We start from the raw sequence: 21,268 nt of genomic DNA on the forward strand, positions 1-21,268 counted from the left end.
GACGTGTATGTGTGTGACACAAAATGGATTGTGTAGAACACCGAAATGGATCGAGTTGGATATTGTACTCGTTTCTTCCTGGTATTACGAGAAAGCAAATCAAACAGTTTGCTATATAATGAAAAGATCCTTTGGTACACTTACAATGTTCAATTACTTTTTGGAAGATCCAAATGAGGGTCGCCTATTTCCAAGTGCTGATGGGAAAAGAAGAAAGAGTGTGAGATCAAAGGAGAAACTACATAATATTGCCTGCAAATTGAAAAGGCACGGCATTAAAGGTGGTACAACGAAGAGTCAACAGACCGAAAGGATTGAGAAAAGTTCTTCTGTGGTGGAACGATTGGAAAACAAGCACGACTTGGCGCGGTTCGGAACTACTTTTGCGATATTAGCGCCGGAGTACCATATATTTAGGACAAGCAACTATGATCACCCGAATGAGTTGGACACGAAAATAATAAACCAACCAAGGGATCTTGATGTTGAGAACTATACAAATGAAGAACTGACGGCGCTTTTGGAAACGGTTGTCAACAACGCCCTACAGGGTGACTCTTCCACCTCTATAACAAAGACACCAGAGATATACTTGTGCATAGAGGGAAATGACACAGACATAGAATCCACACTTGAATCAAGCGAGTCTCCACCACCATACTTAGGAGAATGTGAAAAGTACACTCTGTAAAGAGCATGTCGCAATTGCCATAAGTTATATCAATAATTTACTAGTATATATTCAAACATGGAAGCGACGTTATCTACAGTTTTACATAACACATATACACATATGCTAAAGGAGAGACCAAAGTCACAACCTAACTATTGGCGTTTAATCACTTCTTTTTGTTGGAGGTGGAGTTCTTTGGCAGTTCCTTGGCGTATGGAATAAATTCTGGCTCACCTGGAATAAACTTTCTCAAGACTTCTGGAATCACCAACCCTTCTTCAGTTTGGTAGTTCTCCAAAATACAACACAAAGCTCTTTCAGTTGCACTCAAAGTGGAGTTCAAACAGTGAACGTACTTCTTTTCTCTGTCGCTCAATTTCTTGATACCACATCTAATCTCCAAGTTTCTGGATTGGTAATCGGTACAGTTGGAACAAGAGACCAATTCTTTGTACTCTTTTTGGTAAGGGAACCAAGCTTCCAAATCGTACTTTTTGGCGGCAGCGTTGTTCAGCTCCCCGGAAACGATTCCAACAACACGGTATGGCAACTTCAACGCCTGGTAGAATTCCTCAGAATTGGCAATCATCTTGTCAAATTCCTCCCACGATTTTTCAGGTTCGGTCAAGACAAACTGTTCGATCTTCTCGAAAGCGTGCACTCTAAATATACCCCAGGCGTCCTTACCGTGAGACCCAGCTTCTCTTCTGAAACAAGAAGAGAAACCAGCATAACGGATTGGTAACTGTTCTTGAGGCTTCTCGAACCATTCGTTGCTATGGTAGGCAGAGATAGGCTGTTCGGAGGTAGCAATTAAATATTTCTCATCGTCCCCATCCATCACCTTGTACAGTTCTTCGTCAAACTGGGATAGTTGGGCAGTCTTGGCCATAACTTCCTTGTTCATCATCACTGGCGCTTGCAGAGGGACGTAACCCTTGGCAGTCAAGAAGTGCAACCCGTAGTTGATCAACGCTTGGTTCAAAAAGACACCGCAGTTTCTCAAAAAGTAACCTCTGTGACCAGAAATCTTTACACCTCTCTCTGGGTCGTAACCATCCAACCTCAACAAGATCTCGTGGTGAGAAAGTTTGGCTGGAGCACCAGTAACAGAGGCAATTGGGCCGACTTCCTCAAGGCCACTTGGCTTCCACGTACGGACCAACTCGTTGTTTTCCTCGTCATTAGAGATAACGACAGATGGGTGAACAATGTTACCAACCAAGAAAACCTTCTTTTTCAAACCTTGGTCTTCGGCTTGTTCCTTGTCCGTTAACTCTTTCTTCTCATTAGTCAACTTCTCCTTTTCTGCCAAAAGTTCAGAAGCATCCTCTTTGCTCTTGAATTTCAAACCAATTTCCTTTTGGAGTTTGTTCAATTTCTTGTTCAGTTCGTCCAGCTCAAATCTGGTTTTGACCCAGTCCTTGTAGTCGGCGATGATTTCGTCAACTAGTTCGACAGAGTCACCTCTGGCTTTTTGAGACTGTCTGATAAGTTCTGGGTTCCCACCCTTTTCCTCAATGAACGAATTAATATCTAACATTTTTGTGATGCTGGCGTCAACTTTCCCAAATGAAAACGGACTGAGAAATGGTCAAGTTTATTGTAGAATACGACCCAACTCTATTCTCGAAGTCCTTTTGACGCTTTCCAGTTTTTTTTTTCTCGAAGAAAAATTTTCGAGCAAAAGTGAAAGTCCTGGAGAGTGTCAATGAAGATTGATTAACAGGTCCACCGGTTTCCCTATCGGAGCTGCTAACCGACTAATGACAGGGTACACGCATTCTTAAAAGGCCAGGTTGATTGGCGTAGCCTTTTTTACAATTTTTTTTTGCTGTTTCCAGAATCACTCTTTTCCGCCTCTCTCAAAACCTGCATTTGGTCGCCTGTAGTTGTCCATTTCAACTGGTGATAATGAACACATTGACAGATGGTCTGGCATGATAGGCATGTGGTAAAGACTCTAACGCGTTCTAAACAGTCCTCCTGTTGAAAAATGTTTTAAAGAAGTATAAATATAATTCCAAAAAAATAGATTTTTTAAAGTTGCACGGTTCAGTAGTCCAGTGGTTACGACGTCGCCTTTACACGGCGAAGATCCCGAGTTCAATCCTCGGCTGAATCAAATACGTTTTCTTTTTGCCTTTCAGATAGTTAGTTCTACGACACAGCGATGGACTGCTGCACGGTCTTGAGGCTAAGGCGAAGAGAACTGCAGCAATAAGCACTTCTCCAGTCATCTCAATCAGACAATGGATCCCATCACTCTCTGTGTCAACGACAAGAATGTGTGCCAGGCCTTGAGTCCTCAAAATCAGTCTTGGAAGGATAGTTTATCCGAATCCCCGACCTACAGACAGTCTATTGGGAAGTCGATGTTTCCGACAAATATCAAATACATCTTCGATGGTGAAGAGATATGTAACAAGGAGGACGATGCAGAGAATGTGATTATTTTGGAGATGAGCGAGGGAGGTCAAGTGGAAAGTGTTGAAATGATCAGTGACGATTTTGAACTGTTACGATTCAAGAATAACGGAGAGAATCCCCTGTTGGACACCACGGTACAGGGAAACAAACTAAACATCGATCTGGAACTGGACGTAGTGTCCAAGTTTAGAGAATTGTCCGAGATCACTGCTGATCTCTCCCTTGAAGAATTGGTGAATGTCTATAAAATACAAAATGAACAACTAAGAAGCATATATAACTCCATAATGAAATAACCTTCCCTTAAGCATACCCTTCCGACTACGAAAAATCTGCAAAATTTGCTGGCATTGGTTTTATCCTGATCTTGTAGAACTTCTCGATTTGTTTTAAATGGCTGAGGTCTGCCTTTGTTACAAAGTTGATTGCAATCCCCTTCCTTCCAAATCTGCCTGACCTACCAATCCTATGTATGTAGTTTTCCATGATGTCCGGCAAGTCGTAATTGACCACCAGGGACACCTGCTGTACGTCGATCCCACGGGCCCACACGTCTGTGGATATGAGCACCCTGGACTTCCCTGACCTGAAATCCGACATCACTTTGTCTCTCTCCTCCTGTTTCATATCGCCATGCATAGAGGCGACACTGAAATTGGATTGTGTCAATTTGATGGCGAGCCAGTCCACTTTCCTCTTGGTGTTGCAAAAAATGACGCATTGTGTGATCGTGAGGGAGTCGTAAAGGTCGCACAGAGTGTCGAACTTCCAGTCCTCTTTATCCACATCGACGTAATACTGTTTGATTTTCTCCAAGGATATTTCTTCCTGCTTCACCAGGATTTTGACCGGGGTTGTCATGAACTTCTTGGTCACCTCAATGATATCTTTACTCATCGTGGCGCTGACGACAACCACCTGGCAGTTTTTCGGCAGTTTTGTAAAAATGTCGTAGATCTGCTGTTTGAAACCAAGGGACTCCCCCAACAACTCGTCAGCTTCGTCCAGCACCAGCATTTTACATTTCTTCACCACGAGGACGTGTCTTTTGATCAAATCGAGGACACGGCCCGGTGTCCCACTGACCACATGGACTTGCCCGTTTTGCAGTTTCTGCGAGTCCTGTTTGGCCATTTTGTTCCCACCAACAAGTGCAACAGACTTCACATTAAGAAAGCTACCAAGGTTCCCGACTACACTGTTGATTTGACCGGCCAATTCTCTCGTGGGGGACAAAATCAGGCATTGCAAGTCATTTTGTCCAAAGGAGCATGCTTGCAGCATACCGATCGTGAACGTCGCCGTCTTACCGGTCCCGGACTGCGCCTGCGCAATAACATCCTTCCCACTGATGATCTGTGTGATTGCCCTCGACTGGATCGCCGAGGGCGCCTCAAACCCGTAAGCGTATATACCCTGGAGCAACTTGCGATCCAGCCCCATCGACTCGAACGCGGGGCATACCTCCAGTTTCTGCGAGGTGCGAAACCTCAATTTCAAATCTGCCTGCTTATCCATGCGTGTGTGTAACGTAATACGGGGATGGGGAAACGTGAGCTACAACCCACAGGGGACACAAACGACTAACGAACGCACCTTCAACTGAAGCTCATCGACAAAGTAAAAAATGGAAAATTTTTAACTCTTTTGAACAATTCTCAAATGACGTACGGCGATGCCCTGAGTATCTGATGGAGAGAGAGAGAGAGAGAGCGACAAGACACGGCGCAATGGCTGAATCAGTGCTCGTTGCGTTGGGCGGCACTACTGCGAGTTCCGAGAACGGTGTGTTGCGGGCGCTGCGGGCGGCGCTGAGCGAATCGTTCCCGGAATTCACGCATCACGTGCTGGATATGGACTTGGACCTGGAACTGGACCCTGCTACCAGGCAGTACTCTCCACGGGATTTCGATTTCGAGGACCTACTGTCCAAAGTATCTGCTGTGCTGGCTGAACCCTTGACGGTTGTTCTTCTGAGCGGTCGTTACGCCCTGTTCGACCCTGTCGTGGCGGCCCTCTCCGCGTTAAAAGTGTTTGTGGATACGGACGACGACACACGGCTGATCAGCCTGATCAGATCGCAGTCCCCGCAAACACCGGATGCGCTGTCAGGGCTTCTGGAGGACTATGTGCACCATGTGCGCAACGAGGACCGCGACTACGTCAAGCCGACGCGGGCCCGCGCGGACCTCATCATCCCACACAGCAACGACGTGTCTCTCGGAGTCGCCATAATAGTGGACGGACTACACCGGTGTCTAGATAACAACATGGCCACAGCGTCGACGGTGCCCGGCACGGCCCGCTCCTTCGCCGTCGAGCAACTCGACGCCCTGTCCGGCAGGTACTTCGACGCTGCGTAGTCACCGGACTCCTCCTGTGACTCCGTCTCGTTATCGCACCGGAGTCAAGTGAGACGGGACGTATATAAGGCGGGATGCCGATGGATCAGGCGGGTTGCCCGTCCAGCAAGCAGCTCTACAAGGTACAGCCGTTACGTTGAGTTGGGATGCTACTTCTCAGGAGACTTCTGTCCTCGGCCGCTGCGAGCAGTGTGAAGAAAACAACCCCTGTATGAATTGCACAACAGGCTAGGTGCCAAGATGGTGCCCTTTGCCGGTTACTCGATGCCGCTGCTGTACCCTGGTATCCAGACGCACGTTGAGTCCCACAGGTGGGTGCGGCAGCACGCGGGTCTCTTTGACGTCTCGCATATGTTACAGAGTAAGTTGACCGGGACGGGCGCGGTGAAACTGCTAGATAAGATCACTCCGACTGACTTCACTCAATTGCAACCTTGTAGTGGGTCGCTTTCTGTGCTGTTGAACAAGCAAGGTGGTGTGATCGACGATCTGATGGTGTTCAGGGAGCCCGAGGGCTTTCCGGGGGACGGGTTTTACATGGTGACGAACGCTTCAAGGGCGAAGGAGGACTCTGAGTTCATCAGGAACGAATTGAACGAGTTGCCCGAGAATGCACGGATCCAGTGGGAGTCCATTGAGGGGACCGCGCTGATAGCGCTACAGGGTCCCTCCTCTGCGGCAGTGTTGGAGTCCCTGGTCGCCGATCCTGCGGACTTGAAGAAGCTCACGTTCGGGACGCGCGACTATGTGCACTTAGCCGATGGTACCCGCGTTGGTGTCATGAGAGGTGGGTACACGGGCGAGGACGGTTTCGAGATCGCTGTCCCCGGTGCATCTGCGGAGAAATTCGCGGAGCAACTGTTGTCGAATAATGAGGTGAAGCCGATCGGGCTTGCTGCGAGAGACAGTCTGCGGCTCGAGGCCGGTCTATGCCTGTACGGCAACGAACTGGACACGGCAACGACCCCAGTGGAGGCGAACTTGAAGTGGGTTATCTCCAAGACGCGGAGAAGCGATGCGGACAAGTCACGGTCGGTGTTCAACGGGTACGCTAAGATTATGGACCAACTGCAGAACAAGACCCACGGGAGAGTGCGCGTTGGGTTCCAGTACTTGGAGACAACACCTGCTCCAGCGGCCCGTACGGGGGACCGCATCCTGGACGCGACTTCAGGTGAGCAAGTGGGCACGGTCACCTCGGGCAGCGTCTCGCCCTCGCTCAGCGACGAGGCCACAAAACGCACGGTCAATATCGGCCAGGCGTACGTCGCCCAGGGTCACCACAAGGCGGGCACGGGTCTCGTCGTCGAGGTCCGCCGCAAACGGTTCCCGATCACCGTCGCAAAACTACCCCTCGTCCCAACCCACTACTACCGCGGGTGAACAGGCCCGCACAACCACAGGTAAGTAGACCACTACATAGACCAGTACACAGAGTAGTACGTAACCTTGTCCCATCAAGCCAAGCTCATCGCCATAGGTAACGGCTTCTTTCGAGAGGTGAAAAATTTCTCGAAGACGTCGAAAACAGTCAATCTCGAAGACCCTCGTGGGGCCCACAACATTCAGGGACGTCTGTTGTTGTTGCATCTGTAGTGCAGCGTTGCGTTCCGGATACAGTCTCCGTACACTACTCTCGGTTCTTCGTGTGTTTCTGGAACTCTGCTGTTTGCTTTGTCTCTTTTGTAGTCTGGTGATAGCCGATAAAGTCATCTCTTGAGAGGGCAAGATAAAGAGTCTCTACGGAGGGCGGCAGCATTATTAATAGCTACAAACACACACACATACACACGTATATGGGATCTGGTACTCACGGCCCCGCGGATCAGAATCTTCAGGCAGTGGTTTCCGATGATTTGGCGTCGTTGAAGGATCTGAACGTGGAGGATACGAAGCGGTTGAGTCCCGTGCTGCACGGGAGGAAGGCGTCTACTTATCTGGGGATATTCAGGGACAACGATCCGCTGCAAGAGAGTGGTACTACGCCCGCGGGTGATGATGATGATGATGGTGCGGTGGTGGCAAATGGGCAGGTCCCCGGCAGGGGCAACGTTACAAGGAATTCACTCCAGCAGAGGAGGAGGAATTCTTACAAGAACTCCAGGTACAGGCCGATGGCATCTTCACACTCCAAAGCGGGCAAGATCGTTAACCCATTGACCCATCGAATAGATATATCCCGTGGGTACGCTCCGCTGGGTGGCACTACCGCCGGGCTCGTGTCTCCGCCGAGGCCACAAAGGAGGTACAGTAAGGGAAATGGCACCGCTGCCACCAGCACCGCTACAACCAACAACCAAGTGGACGACCTCTCGTTGAAACCGGTGTCCTCCGCGACGTATTACCCACACAGATCAAAGAGTTCATCAGGTACAACGGCAGCAGCAGCAGCAGCAGCAGTAGAGGCCATCAATGACCAACTTGATGAACAACAACAACAGCAACAACACATGGATAACAGGCCGCGAGAGGTTTTGGAGCCGCTACGGCTCGACAACAACTCTGGAGAGGATAAAGTCTCTGCCACTGTCGTAGAGAGCAGAACTTCGGGGGAGCCCACAATTGAGGGTGCGGAGGGTGCACCGGCAGGTAGCGCCTCCGAGCAAGATGTGGACGAGGATGCGGACGAGGAGGACAAGGAGTACCCTCTTGCCGTAGAGTTGAAACCGTTTACAAACAAAGTTGGTGGACACACGGCGATATTCAGGTTTTCCAAGAGGGCAGTGTGTAAGACGCTTGTTAACAGAGAGAACAAATGGTACGAGACAATGGAGCTGACAAATAACAACTTGCTCAGATTCATGCCAAAGTACATCGGTGTGCTTAACGTGAGACAACATTTCAACTCAAGGGAACACTTCCTAAGCCAGCTTCCAGCGGAACAAGAACGCAGCAAGAAGTCAGACCGGCCACAGTTTTCCCCGAGTTTCGCAGAAAACAGCGAATGTAACCCTTCTACAAACCTTATGGGGGCACCTCTAGAACACATACACTCGTTCCCCACAGAATCGTCGTCCAGACCGATTCCGATGGCGGACCACAGGGGGGACCACCATAAATCCTTCTATAATGAGAACATGTTGCCAGAGGTATCTATAGACGACAATAAGCATATAATCCCTGACTCCCTCTGGGGCCGCGGATTCCTGTCAACAGGGAAATCGGAGTCGTCCTCCCCGAGCTCTGCTCCGGACGACTCGTATTTATCGCCAGAGAACTTCGAGGGCAAGATGGGGGGAAGGAGAGATTCCGGTTCGACGATGCTGAACACGAAATTGAGAGATTTGATCATACAGGAGGTGTTCAGACCAGTCCCCTCCAGGAAAAGCTCTACCCACGCTTATAGCAACTCGTCCGTGGAAGCCCCGATACGAACGATATCTGGGAGGCAGTACCTCAAGAAGAAGATAAGATCATCTTCATCCTCGTCGTATGATGGGAAGAATAGCACGAGGGACAACGATGGTAATCGTGACGAGTGTCCCAGGGTTGAAAACGAACGAAGGGACTCCAACATCTCGCTGCGCGAGGTCCAGGAAGCGAAATCGCCGTTACTGCAGAAACTGAAGAAAGAATCGCTCTCCAATGCCGTGGATGCATCGCATTCAGTGATGGACTTGACGCAGTTCCACAAGAAGGAAAAGATCAGGGAGAAACTGCTTAATACAGAGGATAAAGTTACTGGGGATAATGACGATGAGGCGCAGAGGAGGACCCCCGATGGCGAATTCGGGAATGTTGGTTCACCACCTCCAATCTCGCTTGAGTCCATAACACTTGAGGAGCATACAGATACAATTGTCTCGAAATTCATTCTGCTGGAGGATCTCACTCGTAACATGAAACACCCTTGTGCGTTGGACTTGAAGATGGGGACGAGACAATATGGCGTTGATGCGAGCGCGACGAAGCAACGGTCGCAGAGAATGAAATGCCAGAAGACGACCTCGCGGCGCCTCGGTGTGCGCATTTGCGGACTCAAAATCTGGAACCAGTCGTACTATATCAAGAGGGACAAGTACTTTGGACGCCGCGTCAAGTGTGGCTGGCAGTTTGTACGTATCCTGTCCCGGTTCCTGTACGACGGGTCTCACGTGGGCTCGATTGTGAGACATATCCCACATCTGATCAAGAAACTGGACATGTTGGCTGTGGAGGTCACCAATTTGAAGGGGTTCCGTCTCTATGGTGCCTCGATTCTGCTGATGTACGACGGCAAAGCGGACACGAAGCAGAGGAAAGTTAAAGTAAACCTAATCGACTTCGCGAAATGCGTCACGAGGGACGACGTAGTGGACAATTTGGTCAGCGGATCCTTCAAGATCCCGCCTAAGCATGGCGATCTGGAGGACCTGGGCTTCGTCAGAGGTGTGAAAAGCTTAAAGTTTTACTTGACCGTGATTTGGAACTACCTGACCATGGACGAGCCGATCGCATACACAGATGAGGACCTGGCGAACCTCATCGACAACAGCGCCGAGAGAAAGGGGAAAGAACTGTTTAAACTGCCTTGGGACTGGCTCGATGAGTTTGACAAGGAGTCCGAGGCGGACTTCAACGACCCGAACAGCGAGCTACGGAAGAAGTGGCGCAAGTACGAGCTGATCTTCGACGTCGAGCCCCGCTACAACAACGACCAGGATGTCAGCGACTGAGGCAAGCAACGCCATCATCTGTATATTCCTTTGCATATCCATACATTCAGATATAATACATATACTATTAAATCGGTCAATTGAAAAGACAACATATGCACATTAAAACAAGACGGCTGTTCAATGGGGGCAGTCAACGCGTTGCTGTCTTGAGGGATTAGAGGGATGGATACTGCCTCGCAGAGCAAAACGGTGAACTCCAGTGCTTTGAAGGGCGGATCGCTGCCCGGGCTTGGAGCCGGAGACAAGTACTTTCTGGAGCAGCGCAGTTTCATATTGGAAGACATAAACACAACCATGGATTCAATTCTGAATGGGCTTAATCAGCTGAATATATCGCTAGAGAACTCAATTGCCGTTGGGAAGGAGTTTGAATCCGTCACGAATCTGTGGAAGACTTTCTACAACGAGCAGGACAGCATATTGGATGGCGATGATGACGAAGAAGAAGACGAGGACGAGGAGGACGAAAATGCGAATGTGACGAAGAGCCCAGGAAAGGACTCTGATCTGTGAAGGGTGCAAAGATATCCCGTGGGTTGTGTATTAATAGATAGCTAGTTGTGCGTACGTAGTGGTGGTAACTGCGATTTAGGCGAATGCAAAATATGATACGAATATAGGCGATTAGGTGTGTCTGTGTGTTTTAGTACGAGCAGATGGCTGAGCTACCCTCTGGAGGACTGCTCTTGCTTCACCTCTACTCGTTTCGTGTGCAGGCTTGGTATGTGGTGGCCAGATTCTCTCGAAAGGCCCGCTTTATACTGTACTTTGTTCGAATCGACATCGTACAACTCTCTGTTCGTCTTGTAGATCAGTTCCTTCAGGGATTTGTGCACCTCACGAGGTAGCGCTGTGGTCACGTAGGCGGTCCCACTAGTATCTGGTGATGATGTCTGTGGGGAGTCCTCCTCTTGTGAAAGGTATGGAGATTCTCTTCCGGTGACGCAAGGGCTCTCTGCGTCAGCGGCAGTGGCGCCTATACCATTGCTGGAATCAATTTCCTTGCTAACTTCCTCGTCGCACTCTGAAATAGTGGTGTCTACGGAACCATGAACGTCTGACTCACCACCACCGTACTGTGTCTGGTAGGGTGCTGAGTTCTCGCCGGCCGCAGAAGCCAGGTCTAGCAGATCCAGGCTGCCAAGTTTGAAGTTGATTTTCTCCAGTTCCACGGGGACAGATGTAACGGCCCGCCGAGAATACCTCCTTACGGGCACCGTCACTGCCATGGTTCTACTTCTTCTCATCGTGCTCCAGGGGGATCCAATACCAAAACTCCGAAAGAACTTGCGCTCAGTTAAACTGCGAAGAAGTAGTTAAATAGGCCCTTCCTTCCGACACAACAAACGATAAGGATGAGAAACTTGATGTTGTAACTCCCTTTCAGTTTATCAGCACCAGTGAACACTCTCCCAGCGGTTTGGTCGAGTTCACAAAGCCTCCCCTTCCTGCCAAGACATGTCATTGCTGCATTTCATTAATTATTGATTTGACTTCAAAACGTCATTAGGATCTTGCAGTTGTTCAGTAAGAAACGAGCATGGTGGTTAATACAGCACATACACCCTCTCAAGATGACTACTACCGCGATGAGGATACCGCGGATGAACAAGCAGGCGTCGGACGGCACGAGCACGGATGATCTGGAGCGAACTGGAGGTCAGGGACAGAACAGTGTTCAAAGAGCAGTCCACAACGATGCTGCGATGGCAACGTCACTGTGGAAGAAGTGGATGACACGGGACAGTAAAGTGCACTTTCTTCTTGTTTTTAGCACGGGGTCCATTCTTGGGACGTATGTAAGAGTCGGTATTGAGGCGTTGACCAAATACAAGTACTCCTTCACGGCAGAGGGATCGTCGCTGTGGCCGAACTTCGTTGCATGTCTGCTGATGGGCGCGCTGCAGATCCTTAACGGTCCGGAAAATTCATGGTTTACGGAGTGTCCATACCTGTACACAGGGCTCACCACCGGATTCTGCGGTGCCTGCTCGTCGTATTCTAGTATGGTACTCGAAATGATGCACTACTCGACAAGCCTGAATAGAATCAACATCAACGAGCACGTCAAGTTGCCCAACAGAGCGTATGGGATCATGGAGTTTCTATCGGTGTTATTGAGCCACCTCTTTATATCATTTGGTGCTTATATCTGGGGAAGAGCGCTGGCAGAGCAGTTGGCTGCCGCAGTCACCACCAGCAGAGATAGCGAAAAGTCGGAAGACAGCTCCGACACCCCTCATCCAACTCCTGTTGTCGCGCACCACACAGTGTTGAAATACGTCAAATGGCTCAACATGGTGTTTGCGGCAGCGACAATCCCTCTAATCGCGTTGCTCATCGTGCTAGCCTGTGTCTACAACAATTACTCTAGAGCCGTATGGACGCTACCGCCGTTATTCGGCATATTCGGTTCCCTGCTGCGTCACCACCTATCGCTGTCATTCAATTCAGGCAACGTGAGATTCCCGCATGGGACCTTTATTGCGAACCAGCTTGGTGTTATCCTGATCTGCGTGTTTGATATGGTCCAGCGCGGTAAGAAAAATGGACACAGCAACACCCCCATTATTACATCTGTCACCGCATGCCGAGTAGTATCAGCACTGTCCAATGGGTTTTGCGGCTGTCTGAGCACTTTGAGTACATTCATGAACGAGGGCTACCGGTTAGGCTTCCGGGGTAGTCTCTTTTATTATTCCGTTTCTTTCGGCGTCTCATACATCGTGTGCATTATTATGTTGGGATCCCTAGCCTGGTCGAGAGGGTTGACGGTACCCGTTTGTTAGATCAATAATTGTACAAGTGTTCAAAATGGATGTTACTGTTCCTGTCAACGTCCTCGTTGATTCTTCATCATGTTGGATATACATATATATATATATACATAATTCATAATACATCTCCAAATTTAGTTGTTCGGGTGCAGAGTCAGAAGCAGAGTTTCCCTAGTGCGTATTCTACTTTGCTCGATACGCTTTTGTTGTCCTTTGCTATAATCTTTAGAGAGTGTAGTTCTTGTCGAAGCAACTCTTGAAGGGAAGGTGTTGTAGGGTGCACGGACAATGATTTAATGGACACAAGGCTGACTGTAAGCGCAAATAATCCCACAAGAAACTTATCGGCCCCCTGTTTCTGTAGCCCGCTCAGTATTTGCGGGACTTTCGACCATTGCTCTATTTTTATCCCTATGTCACAATAATCCAGGACGTTGAGACACAACGCCAATTGGCACACGTTGGTTTTTTGTTGTTCGATAGTAGATTCTCCGTCCAGCAGATCCGCGACTATCAAACTGAACGTCGGGAGAGCAATCTGATCGGCGAGCTGCGGGGTCATTTTAAACTCCTCTAGCAATCGATTCGTCAAGAGAATGAACCCCTGCGAGTAGTAAGGGTTGGCATACCCTGTGGGGAGATTTTTGGTAAAAACTTCCAGAAGGAAATTGAACGTGCTGCTGTCGTTGATAGTGCAATCGAGAAGGATGTTTGATAAAGTGGAGTATGTTTTCACCAGGGTATCTTCCCTCTCTGGGTGCTCCGAAACAAAGACCAATATGTTCCTTTGTAGCTCGCTTCCCAGGGAGACCTCCTTATGGTAATACTGAAGTAAGTCCAATGCTAAATCCAAACTGGTGTCAAAATGTGATTTTGAGTAGAACTCGTTGTAGTTCATTAACACCATCTTGCTTGTCTTTTTCTTCTTATTCTTTGCTGGCCCGTTTGGTTTACTGTAATTGTTACTGAGCCGAGTGATGAGTTGGGAAAATGTGGGCCAAGATCGGATCTCGGTAGGCCTCAATTTCAATTCACTTAAGAGCGTGCCCTTTAAAAAATCAAGCTCTGGCGAAGGCGCGTCCTCATTGAAACACAACCCCCATATATCGTTTGCGTGGTGTTTGGACAGATACTCTTTGAACAAATTGTCCCTACGGATGGACAAATTTACATTTAAAAGTCTCTCCGCGTGGCTAATGCAGTCGGTGAGCAAGAACTCGAGATCCTGCCTGTATTTCAACGAATGACCCAGATTCCTGAGTTCATGAAAACTGTTGGCACCAAATGAGTTGTCCGGCTTTCCCTCGTCCTCACCCTCTTGTTCCGAACCATCCCCAAATTCGTCATCCCTCTTCACGAGTATCGTCCTAGTGTTATTGTACATTTTCTTATCATGTGCCTCCGGCGTACCTTTGTACTTCACCTCAGCGGTTGTTGCCGATTCAGTGGTACCTTCGAGAAACTTATCTAAAAAACTGGATTCTCCCTCTTGAAGCTGCTGTTCCCATTGCGACGCCGTCCTCCTCTGCACTCCATCTAGGAAGCTTTCCACGGACAATTCGAGCTCCTGCACACCACCATCATTGCGCGCGGCAAGAGTCTCCTCATCTGGCGAATCTTCCCCCACGAGAGTCGCTGTTCGTTTCCTCCTCCTCCTCCCACGATTTACCCGCGTGTGCCGCCCGTTCCCAGGGTCTAAGAAACCAAACACGTCGTCATTCTCTCTCTGTGGCTTATCGCGGGATGGCGCCACATCGCGCTGTTCGCTCTCATCGTCGCTGCTGAATTGCGATTGCGATTGTTCCCCCGTCATATGCTGTCCACGGCCCCGCTGCACCTCATGAAACACCCGCGGTTTGCTTACTCTCCCATACACTTTCATCGGGGAGGAGTTGGGTTGGGTGACTGTCCCCTCAACTGTCCGATACTTTGCTATCCATCGTTAACTGTGTATCTTTCAAATTCAATTAGTGAACGCGTTTGTGGTCAACTAGAGCAAAGACGAGTCGCGTAGAGGGCAGAAGAGCAACAACAGGTAGTAGTCTGTGTCTACAAGTAGCAGCACAATGTACGGGGATCTCGGGAACAAACTGATCATTGAGGCCAAACGGACTCAGCAGTTGCAATCGCGGCGGAACGGTATCCGTGACGGTACCGCGAACGTGTCCATCCCGCAGTACAACGACGCACTCGTGCGTGGAATCATTGCAGAGGTTGAACAAATACGTGAGAGTGGTGCCGGTGGTGATGCAGCTGCTGGCCAATGTGCACATTTTGTCAATCTACTGTGTTTGGAGAGAAACAAGAGGTGTCTTTTGAGTTACCACAAGATGAGGAGCGAGATCATGGACGGGATGGCGTGGGCGGGCACTGCAGGAGACGTGCTCAGCGGTGGCGGCGGTGCCACGGACAGCACGCTCTCTGACCAATTGGGCAACCTGTCACACAGTGAGCAAAGTTACCTTCAACAGTACACGGACCTGCTGACGCAGATGAAGAGTGCCCCCGCGTTCGCGGATATCGATCTTGCCGGGTCGCTGACCCCCCCGAGCGATATCTTTATTGACGTGCGGGTGCTGAAGGATGCCGGTGAGATCCAGACGGAGTACGGCACTTTCAATCTCGTCAAAGACTCGCAATTCTACGTGCGGCAAAGTGATGTCGAAAGCCTCATTCAACAGGGATACCTCCAGAAGATCTAACCCAATTAAACAGCCAGCATCAGGGCATCGGGACATCAGGACATCAGGGCACCAGGATAAAGAACCAGGGCATCGCAGCGGTGTTAAAACTTTCCATTTCGTCAAAAGCGATACTACACGTGATACCGAATTTAGCATATCACATGATACGAGCTGCCCGTGACATAAAGCTGTACCACGTGTATTTCACGTGATATTAAAATTCGTGAAATGTGATATTGAATCTCCACCACGTGACACCGAAACTTGTCCCACGTGACACGCCATGTGACTAGACCTGGTGCGGAATTGAAAATTGATCTTGAAACAGAGGTTATATGCTCATCTGAAAGAATGTTGGATGATGTTCCCAAAAATATTCTTTTATATTGTCCCGACCCAGAAGGAAATGTCTACCTACATCAATTATTAAAAGGCACCTTTTTAGTGTGGAGACGCGATCAGGTTATATAAGCTGGCAATTATCAGAGGACCATTGATAGCTTCAAACCAGTTTCTCCATCTGTCCCTGATGAGGAACAATCGACGCTTGTGGATAGCGTTGGCACCGGAAATCCTGAGAAGGATACTTTGACTGCTTCTTCCGACGACGCAGCGGGTATGGAGTATAAATGTCTACAAAACACCACACTTGCTACAGCATATTTGGACATCCTATTTGATAATCGAAAGAACTCGAACCTGTACAAGTTTTTTTATGTTGAACTGGAGGATAAATCCAGGGTTTGTCAATTTTACAATAAATTAAACAACACGATCTGCCACGAGTTAATAACTTTTGAAGATAAGAAAAGACAACAGAAATATCCTTCAAGAACTTCTCAATATCATATAACTGGAAAACATGGTACTCATGTTAAAGATGTTTCTGAGGTTCTTTTGCACTTGTGTCCATCACGACCAAACGTTGAACGCCTGAGAAAAAAACTGAATTTGCAAGGGACAAAGAAAAGTCCAGCAAACTTTGGATAGCTTTATTGAAAGGGCTGTCCAAAGGAAAGTCAAAAGTAGTGCTAAACCTGATGACGTGTTCGACGAATTTGTCTCATTGGCTGTGGTGTTAGGACTGAGCTATTCCGTTTTTGACTCTAGATTCATTAAGCTCATTGTGGGCAGGCGCTTGCCAGAATGTAAGAATTTGTTTGGTAGAAAAAAGGTCTCGAACCATATCAGTGCATCTGGCGCGATGGTGAGAGAGCAGCTCCGTAAGCTCTTTGATACCTATAACAAATACTTGGTACCTCAGCGTGTGCAAACAAATGGTCTACTGAGTGCAAACATTCCTGATATTATTTATCAACGTTTTAACGTTTTGAAGAAAGTCAAATTGCCTTGGGTATCTATGGAAACCGATGGCTGGACATCAAACAAGGGCACCGATTGTATCAGTGTCACGATCAATCTAGTTACCGGTAATATGGATAAAGCTTGCTTTCCGATTTACTTTTCAGAAGTTGAAACAAAAGAAAAGCAGGAGCTAACAGAAACCTTGCTTTCGTTGATAAAAATGTTTTCTCTATCAAAATTGCTCACATCCTGTTGCACGGATAATGCTGCTTCCGTGATAGGAGCAACAGATTCGTTAAAAGGAGACGAGCAATTCTTTTTTTTCAACTCTCACAACGGTTGTGCGGTACACCAAATTCAACTGTTCGTGAGAGCTTTAATCGATGATATTATTGAGAACCTGCAAACAGCTACAGAAAATACAGGTTCAGAAAATGATGAAGAGGATCTTGAATCGTTTCCTAATATCTGCTCAGTGGATATTGTCCAGCGTCTAATGGCACTGACCAAGAAATTGAGAAAATAGTTTCACTTTTAAGAAAGTGAAGGACTGTGTGGAGACACTACCGCCGTCGTATTGTAACACCAGGTGGAACTTGACTTTTGTGAAGCCGACGTTTCAACTGCTAAAATTCTCTATAAAGGTTTCACACCGTACGAATCGTTAACGAAAATATTATCTTTAAACAAGCCCGCTAGTATTTGCTTCTTTCCATTACTGCTATTTTGTAGAGAGATGTCATCGGTTTGTCCTAGTGGATTAAGTGATCTCTTGAGAAGACCGGTCGAACTTCAAAAGTTCAAAGCGAAGTATGAAAAGTACTACGCAAGAGCCTGTGATTCTACCTACATTCATATGTTGAGTGCGTTGTTTCATCATGATGCTGTGAAAGTTTTTAAAATCTCCCAAAAGCATTGCGTTGATGTATATTCTGAACTGACCAACATTGCATTCAAAATAATGAATTTTGAGATAATTGAAAATGGAGATGAGAGCAGTGAAACAGAAGATAATGGATCCACCGATGAACGTTATGATTTTATGAAAATGAAAGAGGTGAAAGGAATTTTCGCTGACGACGGTCGGTCTAATATGGCATTAACGGTCAAGGACTTTAAAAGAGTTTTGAGGGAACACTTGCTCAAAGAAATAAAAGGGTTTAGGCAATTCTGGGAGTCTGTATGCGAGGTAACGGTAATGCGTCTGGCGCATGAGATGAAGGTAAAGATTTGAATTTTGAAGTTTTGTGATTTCGAATTGTTGCCCGAAAGTAATAGCGAATTTCACACTGCTGATGTATTTTCTTTCAGAACATTGCTTTCCTGGGATATCATATGACAGTACCTGAATGAAACGAGGTCCAATTTGAGTGATTCGACCGTTGCGGTTTCCAACCACAGTATTTTGCCAAGCATTCTGGATTACCTTCTCAGTATCAACGTTACTTCTGTCAACAGCGAACGGGGCTTCAGCAAACTGAAAACCATATACAATGATAAACGGCATTCTTTGAGCGATGAAAGTGCTGATAATGAATTGCTCATAAGCAGCACGATCAACTCATTGAATCTCGAACTGTCTGTTGAAGAAATTGAAGACATAGGGCTAAAGAATCTTCTGGACCGCAATTGTAAATACCGTGTTCATTTCTAGAAAGTAAAAGCCAGTGATAGCCATAATATACGATTGACAGTACTGCTGTAGCACTTGAAATGCAAGGTCTGTACAAAAGGTATATAGATAATAGTGCCGGGATCCAGTCCCGCACCAGGTCTACCCTTCTGTTTACTGTGTAGTTTGCGAATTCGTTCTCGTATTGGTCCTCCTCTGTTATCATTCCAGTGTTGTCCCACCATGTGAAATTTCACGTGACCGTCTGAAAATTTTTCTTCCTTTCTGCCCAACTGAAAAAAATGAAGAATTCGATGCCTCTCTTTTGAGGACGCGGTTTGGAGCTGCTGGCAGATTGATCACATAGGGTCCCTCTGAATCCGTCCCCCTCTCCCACAGCCAGCGTAGATCGGTTGCTTTCACGGGATCAATGGCTAGTAACTCGGGTTCTGCAGATTTGCGGACGGCGAAGAAGGTCTCTGCTGCGGAGAAACGGTCCCAGAAGAAGGGCGGGGCGGCCAACGGTAACGGTACCGGGAATGGCAATGACAACGGCGTTGCCCCAGTTTCCGAGAAGGAGAAAAAGAAATACAATTTCTTTGTGCGTACGGTGTGGACCCTGGTGATGATCTGTGGGTTTTTCGTAACGCTGGCGTCTGGGCACATATGGTGTGTGCTGCTGGTGGTGTACTGTCAGGTGGCCACGTTCAGAGAGTGCATTGGTGTTACGACACTCTCGTCACGCGAGAAGAAGCTGCCGTTGACGCGCACGCTCAACTGGTACATGCTGTTCACAACGATCTACTACCTGGACAGCCAGGAGTTTTACCAGTTCTTCGGACCCTCCTTCTTAGAGTACAAAGTGCTCAGCATCATTAGATCGAACCACGGGTTCATCTGCTACTGCGCTTACCTGTTCGGGTTCGTCATCTTTGTCAGCTCGTTGCGGAAGGGCCACCTCAAGTTTCAAATGGGGTCGCTGTGCATTACACACATGGCGCTGCTGTTCATTGTGTTCCAGGGCCACCTGATTATCAAAAATATCCTTAACGGGCTGTTCTGGTTCCTATTGCCCTGTGGGCTCGTCATCGTGAACGATATCTTCGCGTACCTGTGCGGGATCACTTTCGGCAAGACCAAACTGATTGAGATCTCGCCCAAGAAGACTCTGGAGGGGTTTATGGGTGCATGGTTCTTTACAGCGCTTGCTTCAGTCATCTTGACACGGTTGTTGTCACCATACACTTACCTGACGTGCCCAACGAAGGATTTGAAGACGAACTTCTTTTCCGCGCTGACGTGTGAGTTGAACCCAGTCTTCCTACCGCAGACGTACAAACTGCCCCTCGTGTTCTTCGAGGAGAAATTTGGAATCAGTTCCATCACGATCAAGCCAATCTACTTCCATGCGTTGAATCTCGCCACGTTCGCGTCGCTGTTCGCGCCCTTTGGAGGGTTCTTTGCTTCAGGGCTCAAGAGGGCCTTCAAAGTGAAGGACTTTGGACACTCGATCCCAGGGCACGGCGGGATCACAGATAGAGTGGACTGCCAGTTTCTGATGGGATCCTTTGCAAACTTATACTACGAAACGTTCATCTCCGAGAACAGGATAACTGTGGAGACTGTCCTGTCCACAATACTTATGAACCTGAACGAGAGAGAGATCCTGCAACTGGTTGCCACATTGCTGGACACTCTCAAGAAAAGAGACGTCTTGAACGTTGAAAAGTTACAAACAGCCAAGGACATGCTTGATACGATAGTGCATTGACTTAAGAGATGGTATATAGAAGGGGAGAAATTTTTTGTTAAGCCGAGGCGCAATTCTCAATCTTGTTAGTATAGATATTTATAGGTATCTTTGTATAGTATAACCCACTCCCAGATAAATCTGCAACTATCTTGCTCTTTCTTTATGGTGATAAATCAAAAAAGTAGTAATAATAAAGGGTCTTACTCAAATATACAAGGTATACTGCAAAGAAAACAACCCTCTCAAGTATAATAGGCGGCTAAGAGAAGTACACACGTCGAGTGTTTCTCTGTACGGGTCTCCTGTGTGTTCAGGCAGAACGCCTATGGAAATCAATAGGCTCGATCGTGTCAATATTGTCCAAGAGACCATTCAAGTATTTGGCGTCCTTTGCAAAAGTTTCCTCCGTGGCGTTGTCCACGTCGTACATGACGTACGATGGCAACACGGTCAACCCAATGAACTTCAACGTCCCACGGGTGATGGGGAGCAATAGGTCGTTCATGGGCACATGGATACTCTTCCCCGTCGATGGCTCCTTTTTGATCGCGGCGGTTAGCACCAGCATCGCCTTCCGTCCGATCAAAGTACTGTTCTTCAACTTGTCGTCCTCCGGTGTACCGTACGCAAACCCACCGGAAAACACTCTGTCGAACCAGCCCTTTAAGATTGCTGGGACACTGAACCACCACAGAGGAGACTGGAAGAGAACAAAATCAGCCCACATCAGGTTTGCCTGTGCCTCCTTTACATCATCCGTAAATGCGTCTGCAGCGGCAGCGGCAATTGAAGCATCGATGCCCTTTAAACGAGAACCTTTCTCGAAGTTAAGGAAATCGTCCTCGGTGACGGTAGCTTTGAACCCCTGCTTGTACAAATCCGCGACTCTCACTTCGTGGCCTTGGGAAGTCAGGTGCTCCACCATGCTCTTCAGCAAAGAGCCACCGTACGATCTGCTCTCGGGATGTGCAAACACTATAAAGATTTTCATTATGCTTAGTTGGAACTATGTG

The 21,268-nt window shown here is 47.9% G+C and overlaps 16 protein-coding genes and 1 non-coding gene across 17 annotated transcripts; 12 read left to right on the forward strand and 5 right to left on the reverse strand.

Moving 5' to 3' along the window:
* Window positions 1-7: 7 nt before the first annotated feature.
* Window positions 8-691, forward strand: KNAG0H01340 (uncharacterized protein; the record flags this gene model as incomplete). The annotated part of the gene is made up of 1 exon (XM_022609391.1): window positions 8-691. The coding sequence occupies one exon, from the start codon at window positions 8-10 to the stop codon at window positions 689-691; it is 684 nt and encodes a 227-aa protein (XP_022465792.1).
* A 148-nt stretch (window positions 692-839) lies between these two features.
* Window positions 840-2,216, reverse strand: SES1 (serine--tRNA ligase SES1; the record flags this gene model as incomplete). The annotated part of the gene is made up of 1 exon (XM_022609392.1): window positions 840-2,216. The coding sequence occupies one exon, from the start codon at window positions 2,214-2,216 to the stop codon at window positions 840-842; it is 1,377 nt and encodes a 458-aa protein (XP_022465793.1).
* A 509-nt stretch (window positions 2,217-2,725) lies between these two features.
* KNAG0Htrna5V lies at window positions 2,726-2,798 on the forward strand. Its single transcript has one exon. It is a non-coding gene; the product is annotated as a tRNA-Val (tRNA).
* A 127-nt stretch (window positions 2,799-2,925) lies between these two features.
* Window positions 2,926-3,399, forward strand: ATG31 (Atg31p; the record flags this gene model as incomplete). Its single annotated transcript, XM_022609393.1, has 1 exon — window positions 2,926-3,399. The coding sequence occupies one exon, from the start codon at window positions 2,926-2,928 to the stop codon at window positions 3,397-3,399; it is 474 nt and encodes a 157-aa protein (XP_022465794.1).
* Window positions 3,400-3,424: 25 nt separating this feature from the next.
* On the reverse strand, window positions 3,425-4,621 carry FAL1 (ATP-dependent RNA helicase FAL1; the record flags this gene model as incomplete). The annotated part of the gene is made up of 1 exon (XM_022609394.1): window positions 3,425-4,621. One exon carries the CDS (start codon window positions 4,619-4,621, stop codon window positions 3,425-3,427), a length of 1,197 nt encoding a protein of 398 aa, XP_022465795.1.
* Window positions 4,622-4,833: 212 nt separating this feature from the next.
* DAS2 (putative uridine kinase DAS2) lies at window positions 4,834-5,466 on the forward strand (the record flags this gene model as incomplete). Its single annotated transcript, XM_022609395.1, has 1 exon — window positions 4,834-5,466. The coding sequence occupies one exon, from the start codon at window positions 4,834-4,836 to the stop codon at window positions 5,464-5,466; it is 633 nt and encodes a 210-aa protein (XP_022465796.1).
* Window positions 5,467-5,706: 240 nt separating this feature from the next.
* On the forward strand, window positions 5,707-6,849 carry GCV1 (glycine decarboxylase subunit T; the record flags this gene model as incomplete). Its single annotated transcript, XM_022609397.1, has 1 exon — window positions 5,707-6,849. The coding sequence occupies one exon, from the start codon at window positions 5,707-5,709 to the stop codon at window positions 6,847-6,849; it is 1,143 nt and encodes a 380-aa protein (XP_022465797.1).
* A 413-nt stretch (window positions 6,850-7,262) lies between these two features.
* Window positions 7,263-10,121, forward strand: KCS1 (inositol polyphosphate kinase KCS1; the record flags this gene model as incomplete). Its single annotated transcript, XM_022609398.1, has 1 exon — window positions 7,263-10,121. The coding sequence occupies one exon, from the start codon at window positions 7,263-7,265 to the stop codon at window positions 10,119-10,121; it is 2,859 nt and encodes a 952-aa protein (XP_022465798.1).
* A 165-nt stretch (window positions 10,122-10,286) lies between these two features.
* DAD1 (Dad1p) lies at window positions 10,287-10,637 on the forward strand (the record flags this gene model as incomplete). Its single annotated transcript, XM_022609399.1, has 1 exon — window positions 10,287-10,637. The coding sequence occupies one exon, from the start codon at window positions 10,287-10,289 to the stop codon at window positions 10,635-10,637; it is 351 nt and encodes a 116-aa protein (XP_022465799.1).
* Window positions 10,638-10,789: 152 nt separating this feature from the next.
* HED1 (Hed1p) lies at window positions 10,790-11,371 on the reverse strand (the record flags this gene model as incomplete). Its single annotated transcript, XM_022609400.1, has 1 exon — window positions 10,790-11,371. The coding sequence occupies one exon, from the start codon at window positions 11,369-11,371 to the stop codon at window positions 10,790-10,792; it is 582 nt and encodes a 193-aa protein (XP_022465800.1).
* A 357-nt stretch (window positions 11,372-11,728) lies between these two features.
* Window positions 11,729-12,913, forward strand: KNAG0H01430 (FluC/FEX family fluoride channel; the record flags this gene model as incomplete). Its single annotated transcript, XM_022609401.1, has 1 exon — window positions 11,729-12,913. The coding sequence occupies one exon, from the start codon at window positions 11,729-11,731 to the stop codon at window positions 12,911-12,913; it is 1,185 nt and encodes a 394-aa protein (XP_022465801.1).
* Window positions 12,914-13,055: 142 nt separating this feature from the next.
* On the reverse strand, window positions 13,056-14,783 carry RAD61 (Rad61p; the record flags this gene model as incomplete). Its single annotated transcript, XM_022609402.1, has 1 exon — window positions 13,056-14,783. The coding sequence occupies one exon, from the start codon at window positions 14,781-14,783 to the stop codon at window positions 13,056-13,058; it is 1,728 nt and encodes a 575-aa protein (XP_022465802.1).
* Window positions 14,784-14,967: 184 nt separating this feature from the next.
* On the forward strand, window positions 14,968-15,603 carry PSF1 (DNA replication protein PSF1; the record flags this gene model as incomplete). The annotated part of the gene is made up of 1 exon (XM_022609403.1): window positions 14,968-15,603. One exon carries the CDS (start codon window positions 14,968-14,970, stop codon window positions 15,601-15,603), a length of 636 nt encoding a protein of 211 aa, XP_022465803.1.
* A 1,186-nt stretch (window positions 15,604-16,789) lies between these two features.
* Window positions 16,790-17,416, forward strand: KNAG0H01455 (uncharacterized protein; the record flags this gene model as incomplete). Its single annotated transcript, XM_022609404.1, has 1 exon — window positions 16,790-17,416. The coding sequence occupies one exon, from the start codon at window positions 16,790-16,792 to the stop codon at window positions 17,414-17,416; it is 627 nt and encodes a 208-aa protein (XP_022465804.1).
* Window positions 17,417-17,626: 210 nt separating this feature from the next.
* On the forward strand, window positions 17,627-18,124 carry KNAG0H01460 (uncharacterized protein; the record flags this gene model as incomplete). Its single annotated transcript, XM_022609405.1, has 1 exon — window positions 17,627-18,124. One exon carries the CDS (start codon window positions 17,627-17,629, stop codon window positions 18,122-18,124), a length of 498 nt encoding a protein of 165 aa, XP_022465805.1.
* An 808-nt stretch (window positions 18,125-18,932) lies between these two features.
* On the forward strand, window positions 18,933-20,273 carry CDS1 (phosphatidate cytidylyltransferase; the record flags this gene model as incomplete). The annotated part of the gene is made up of 1 exon (XM_022609406.1): window positions 18,933-20,273. The coding sequence occupies one exon, from the start codon at window positions 18,933-18,935 to the stop codon at window positions 20,271-20,273; it is 1,341 nt and encodes a 446-aa protein (XP_022465806.1).
* Window positions 20,274-20,565: 292 nt separating this feature from the next.
* Window positions 20,566-21,246, reverse strand: KNAG0H01480 (NAD(P)H-dependent oxidoreductase; the record flags this gene model as incomplete). Its single annotated transcript, XM_022609408.1, has 1 exon — window positions 20,566-21,246. One exon carries the CDS (start codon window positions 21,244-21,246, stop codon window positions 20,566-20,568), a length of 681 nt encoding a protein of 226 aa, XP_022465807.1.
* Window positions 21,247-21,268: the final 22 nt, after the last annotated feature.

The sequence above is a fragment of the Huiozyma naganishii genome, chromosome 8 (genome assembly GCF_000348985.1).
Source record: "Huiozyma naganishii CBS 8797 chromosome 8, complete genome".
NCBI lineage: Eukaryota > Fungi > Ascomycota > Saccharomycetes > Saccharomycetales > Saccharomycetaceae > Huiozyma > Huiozyma naganishii.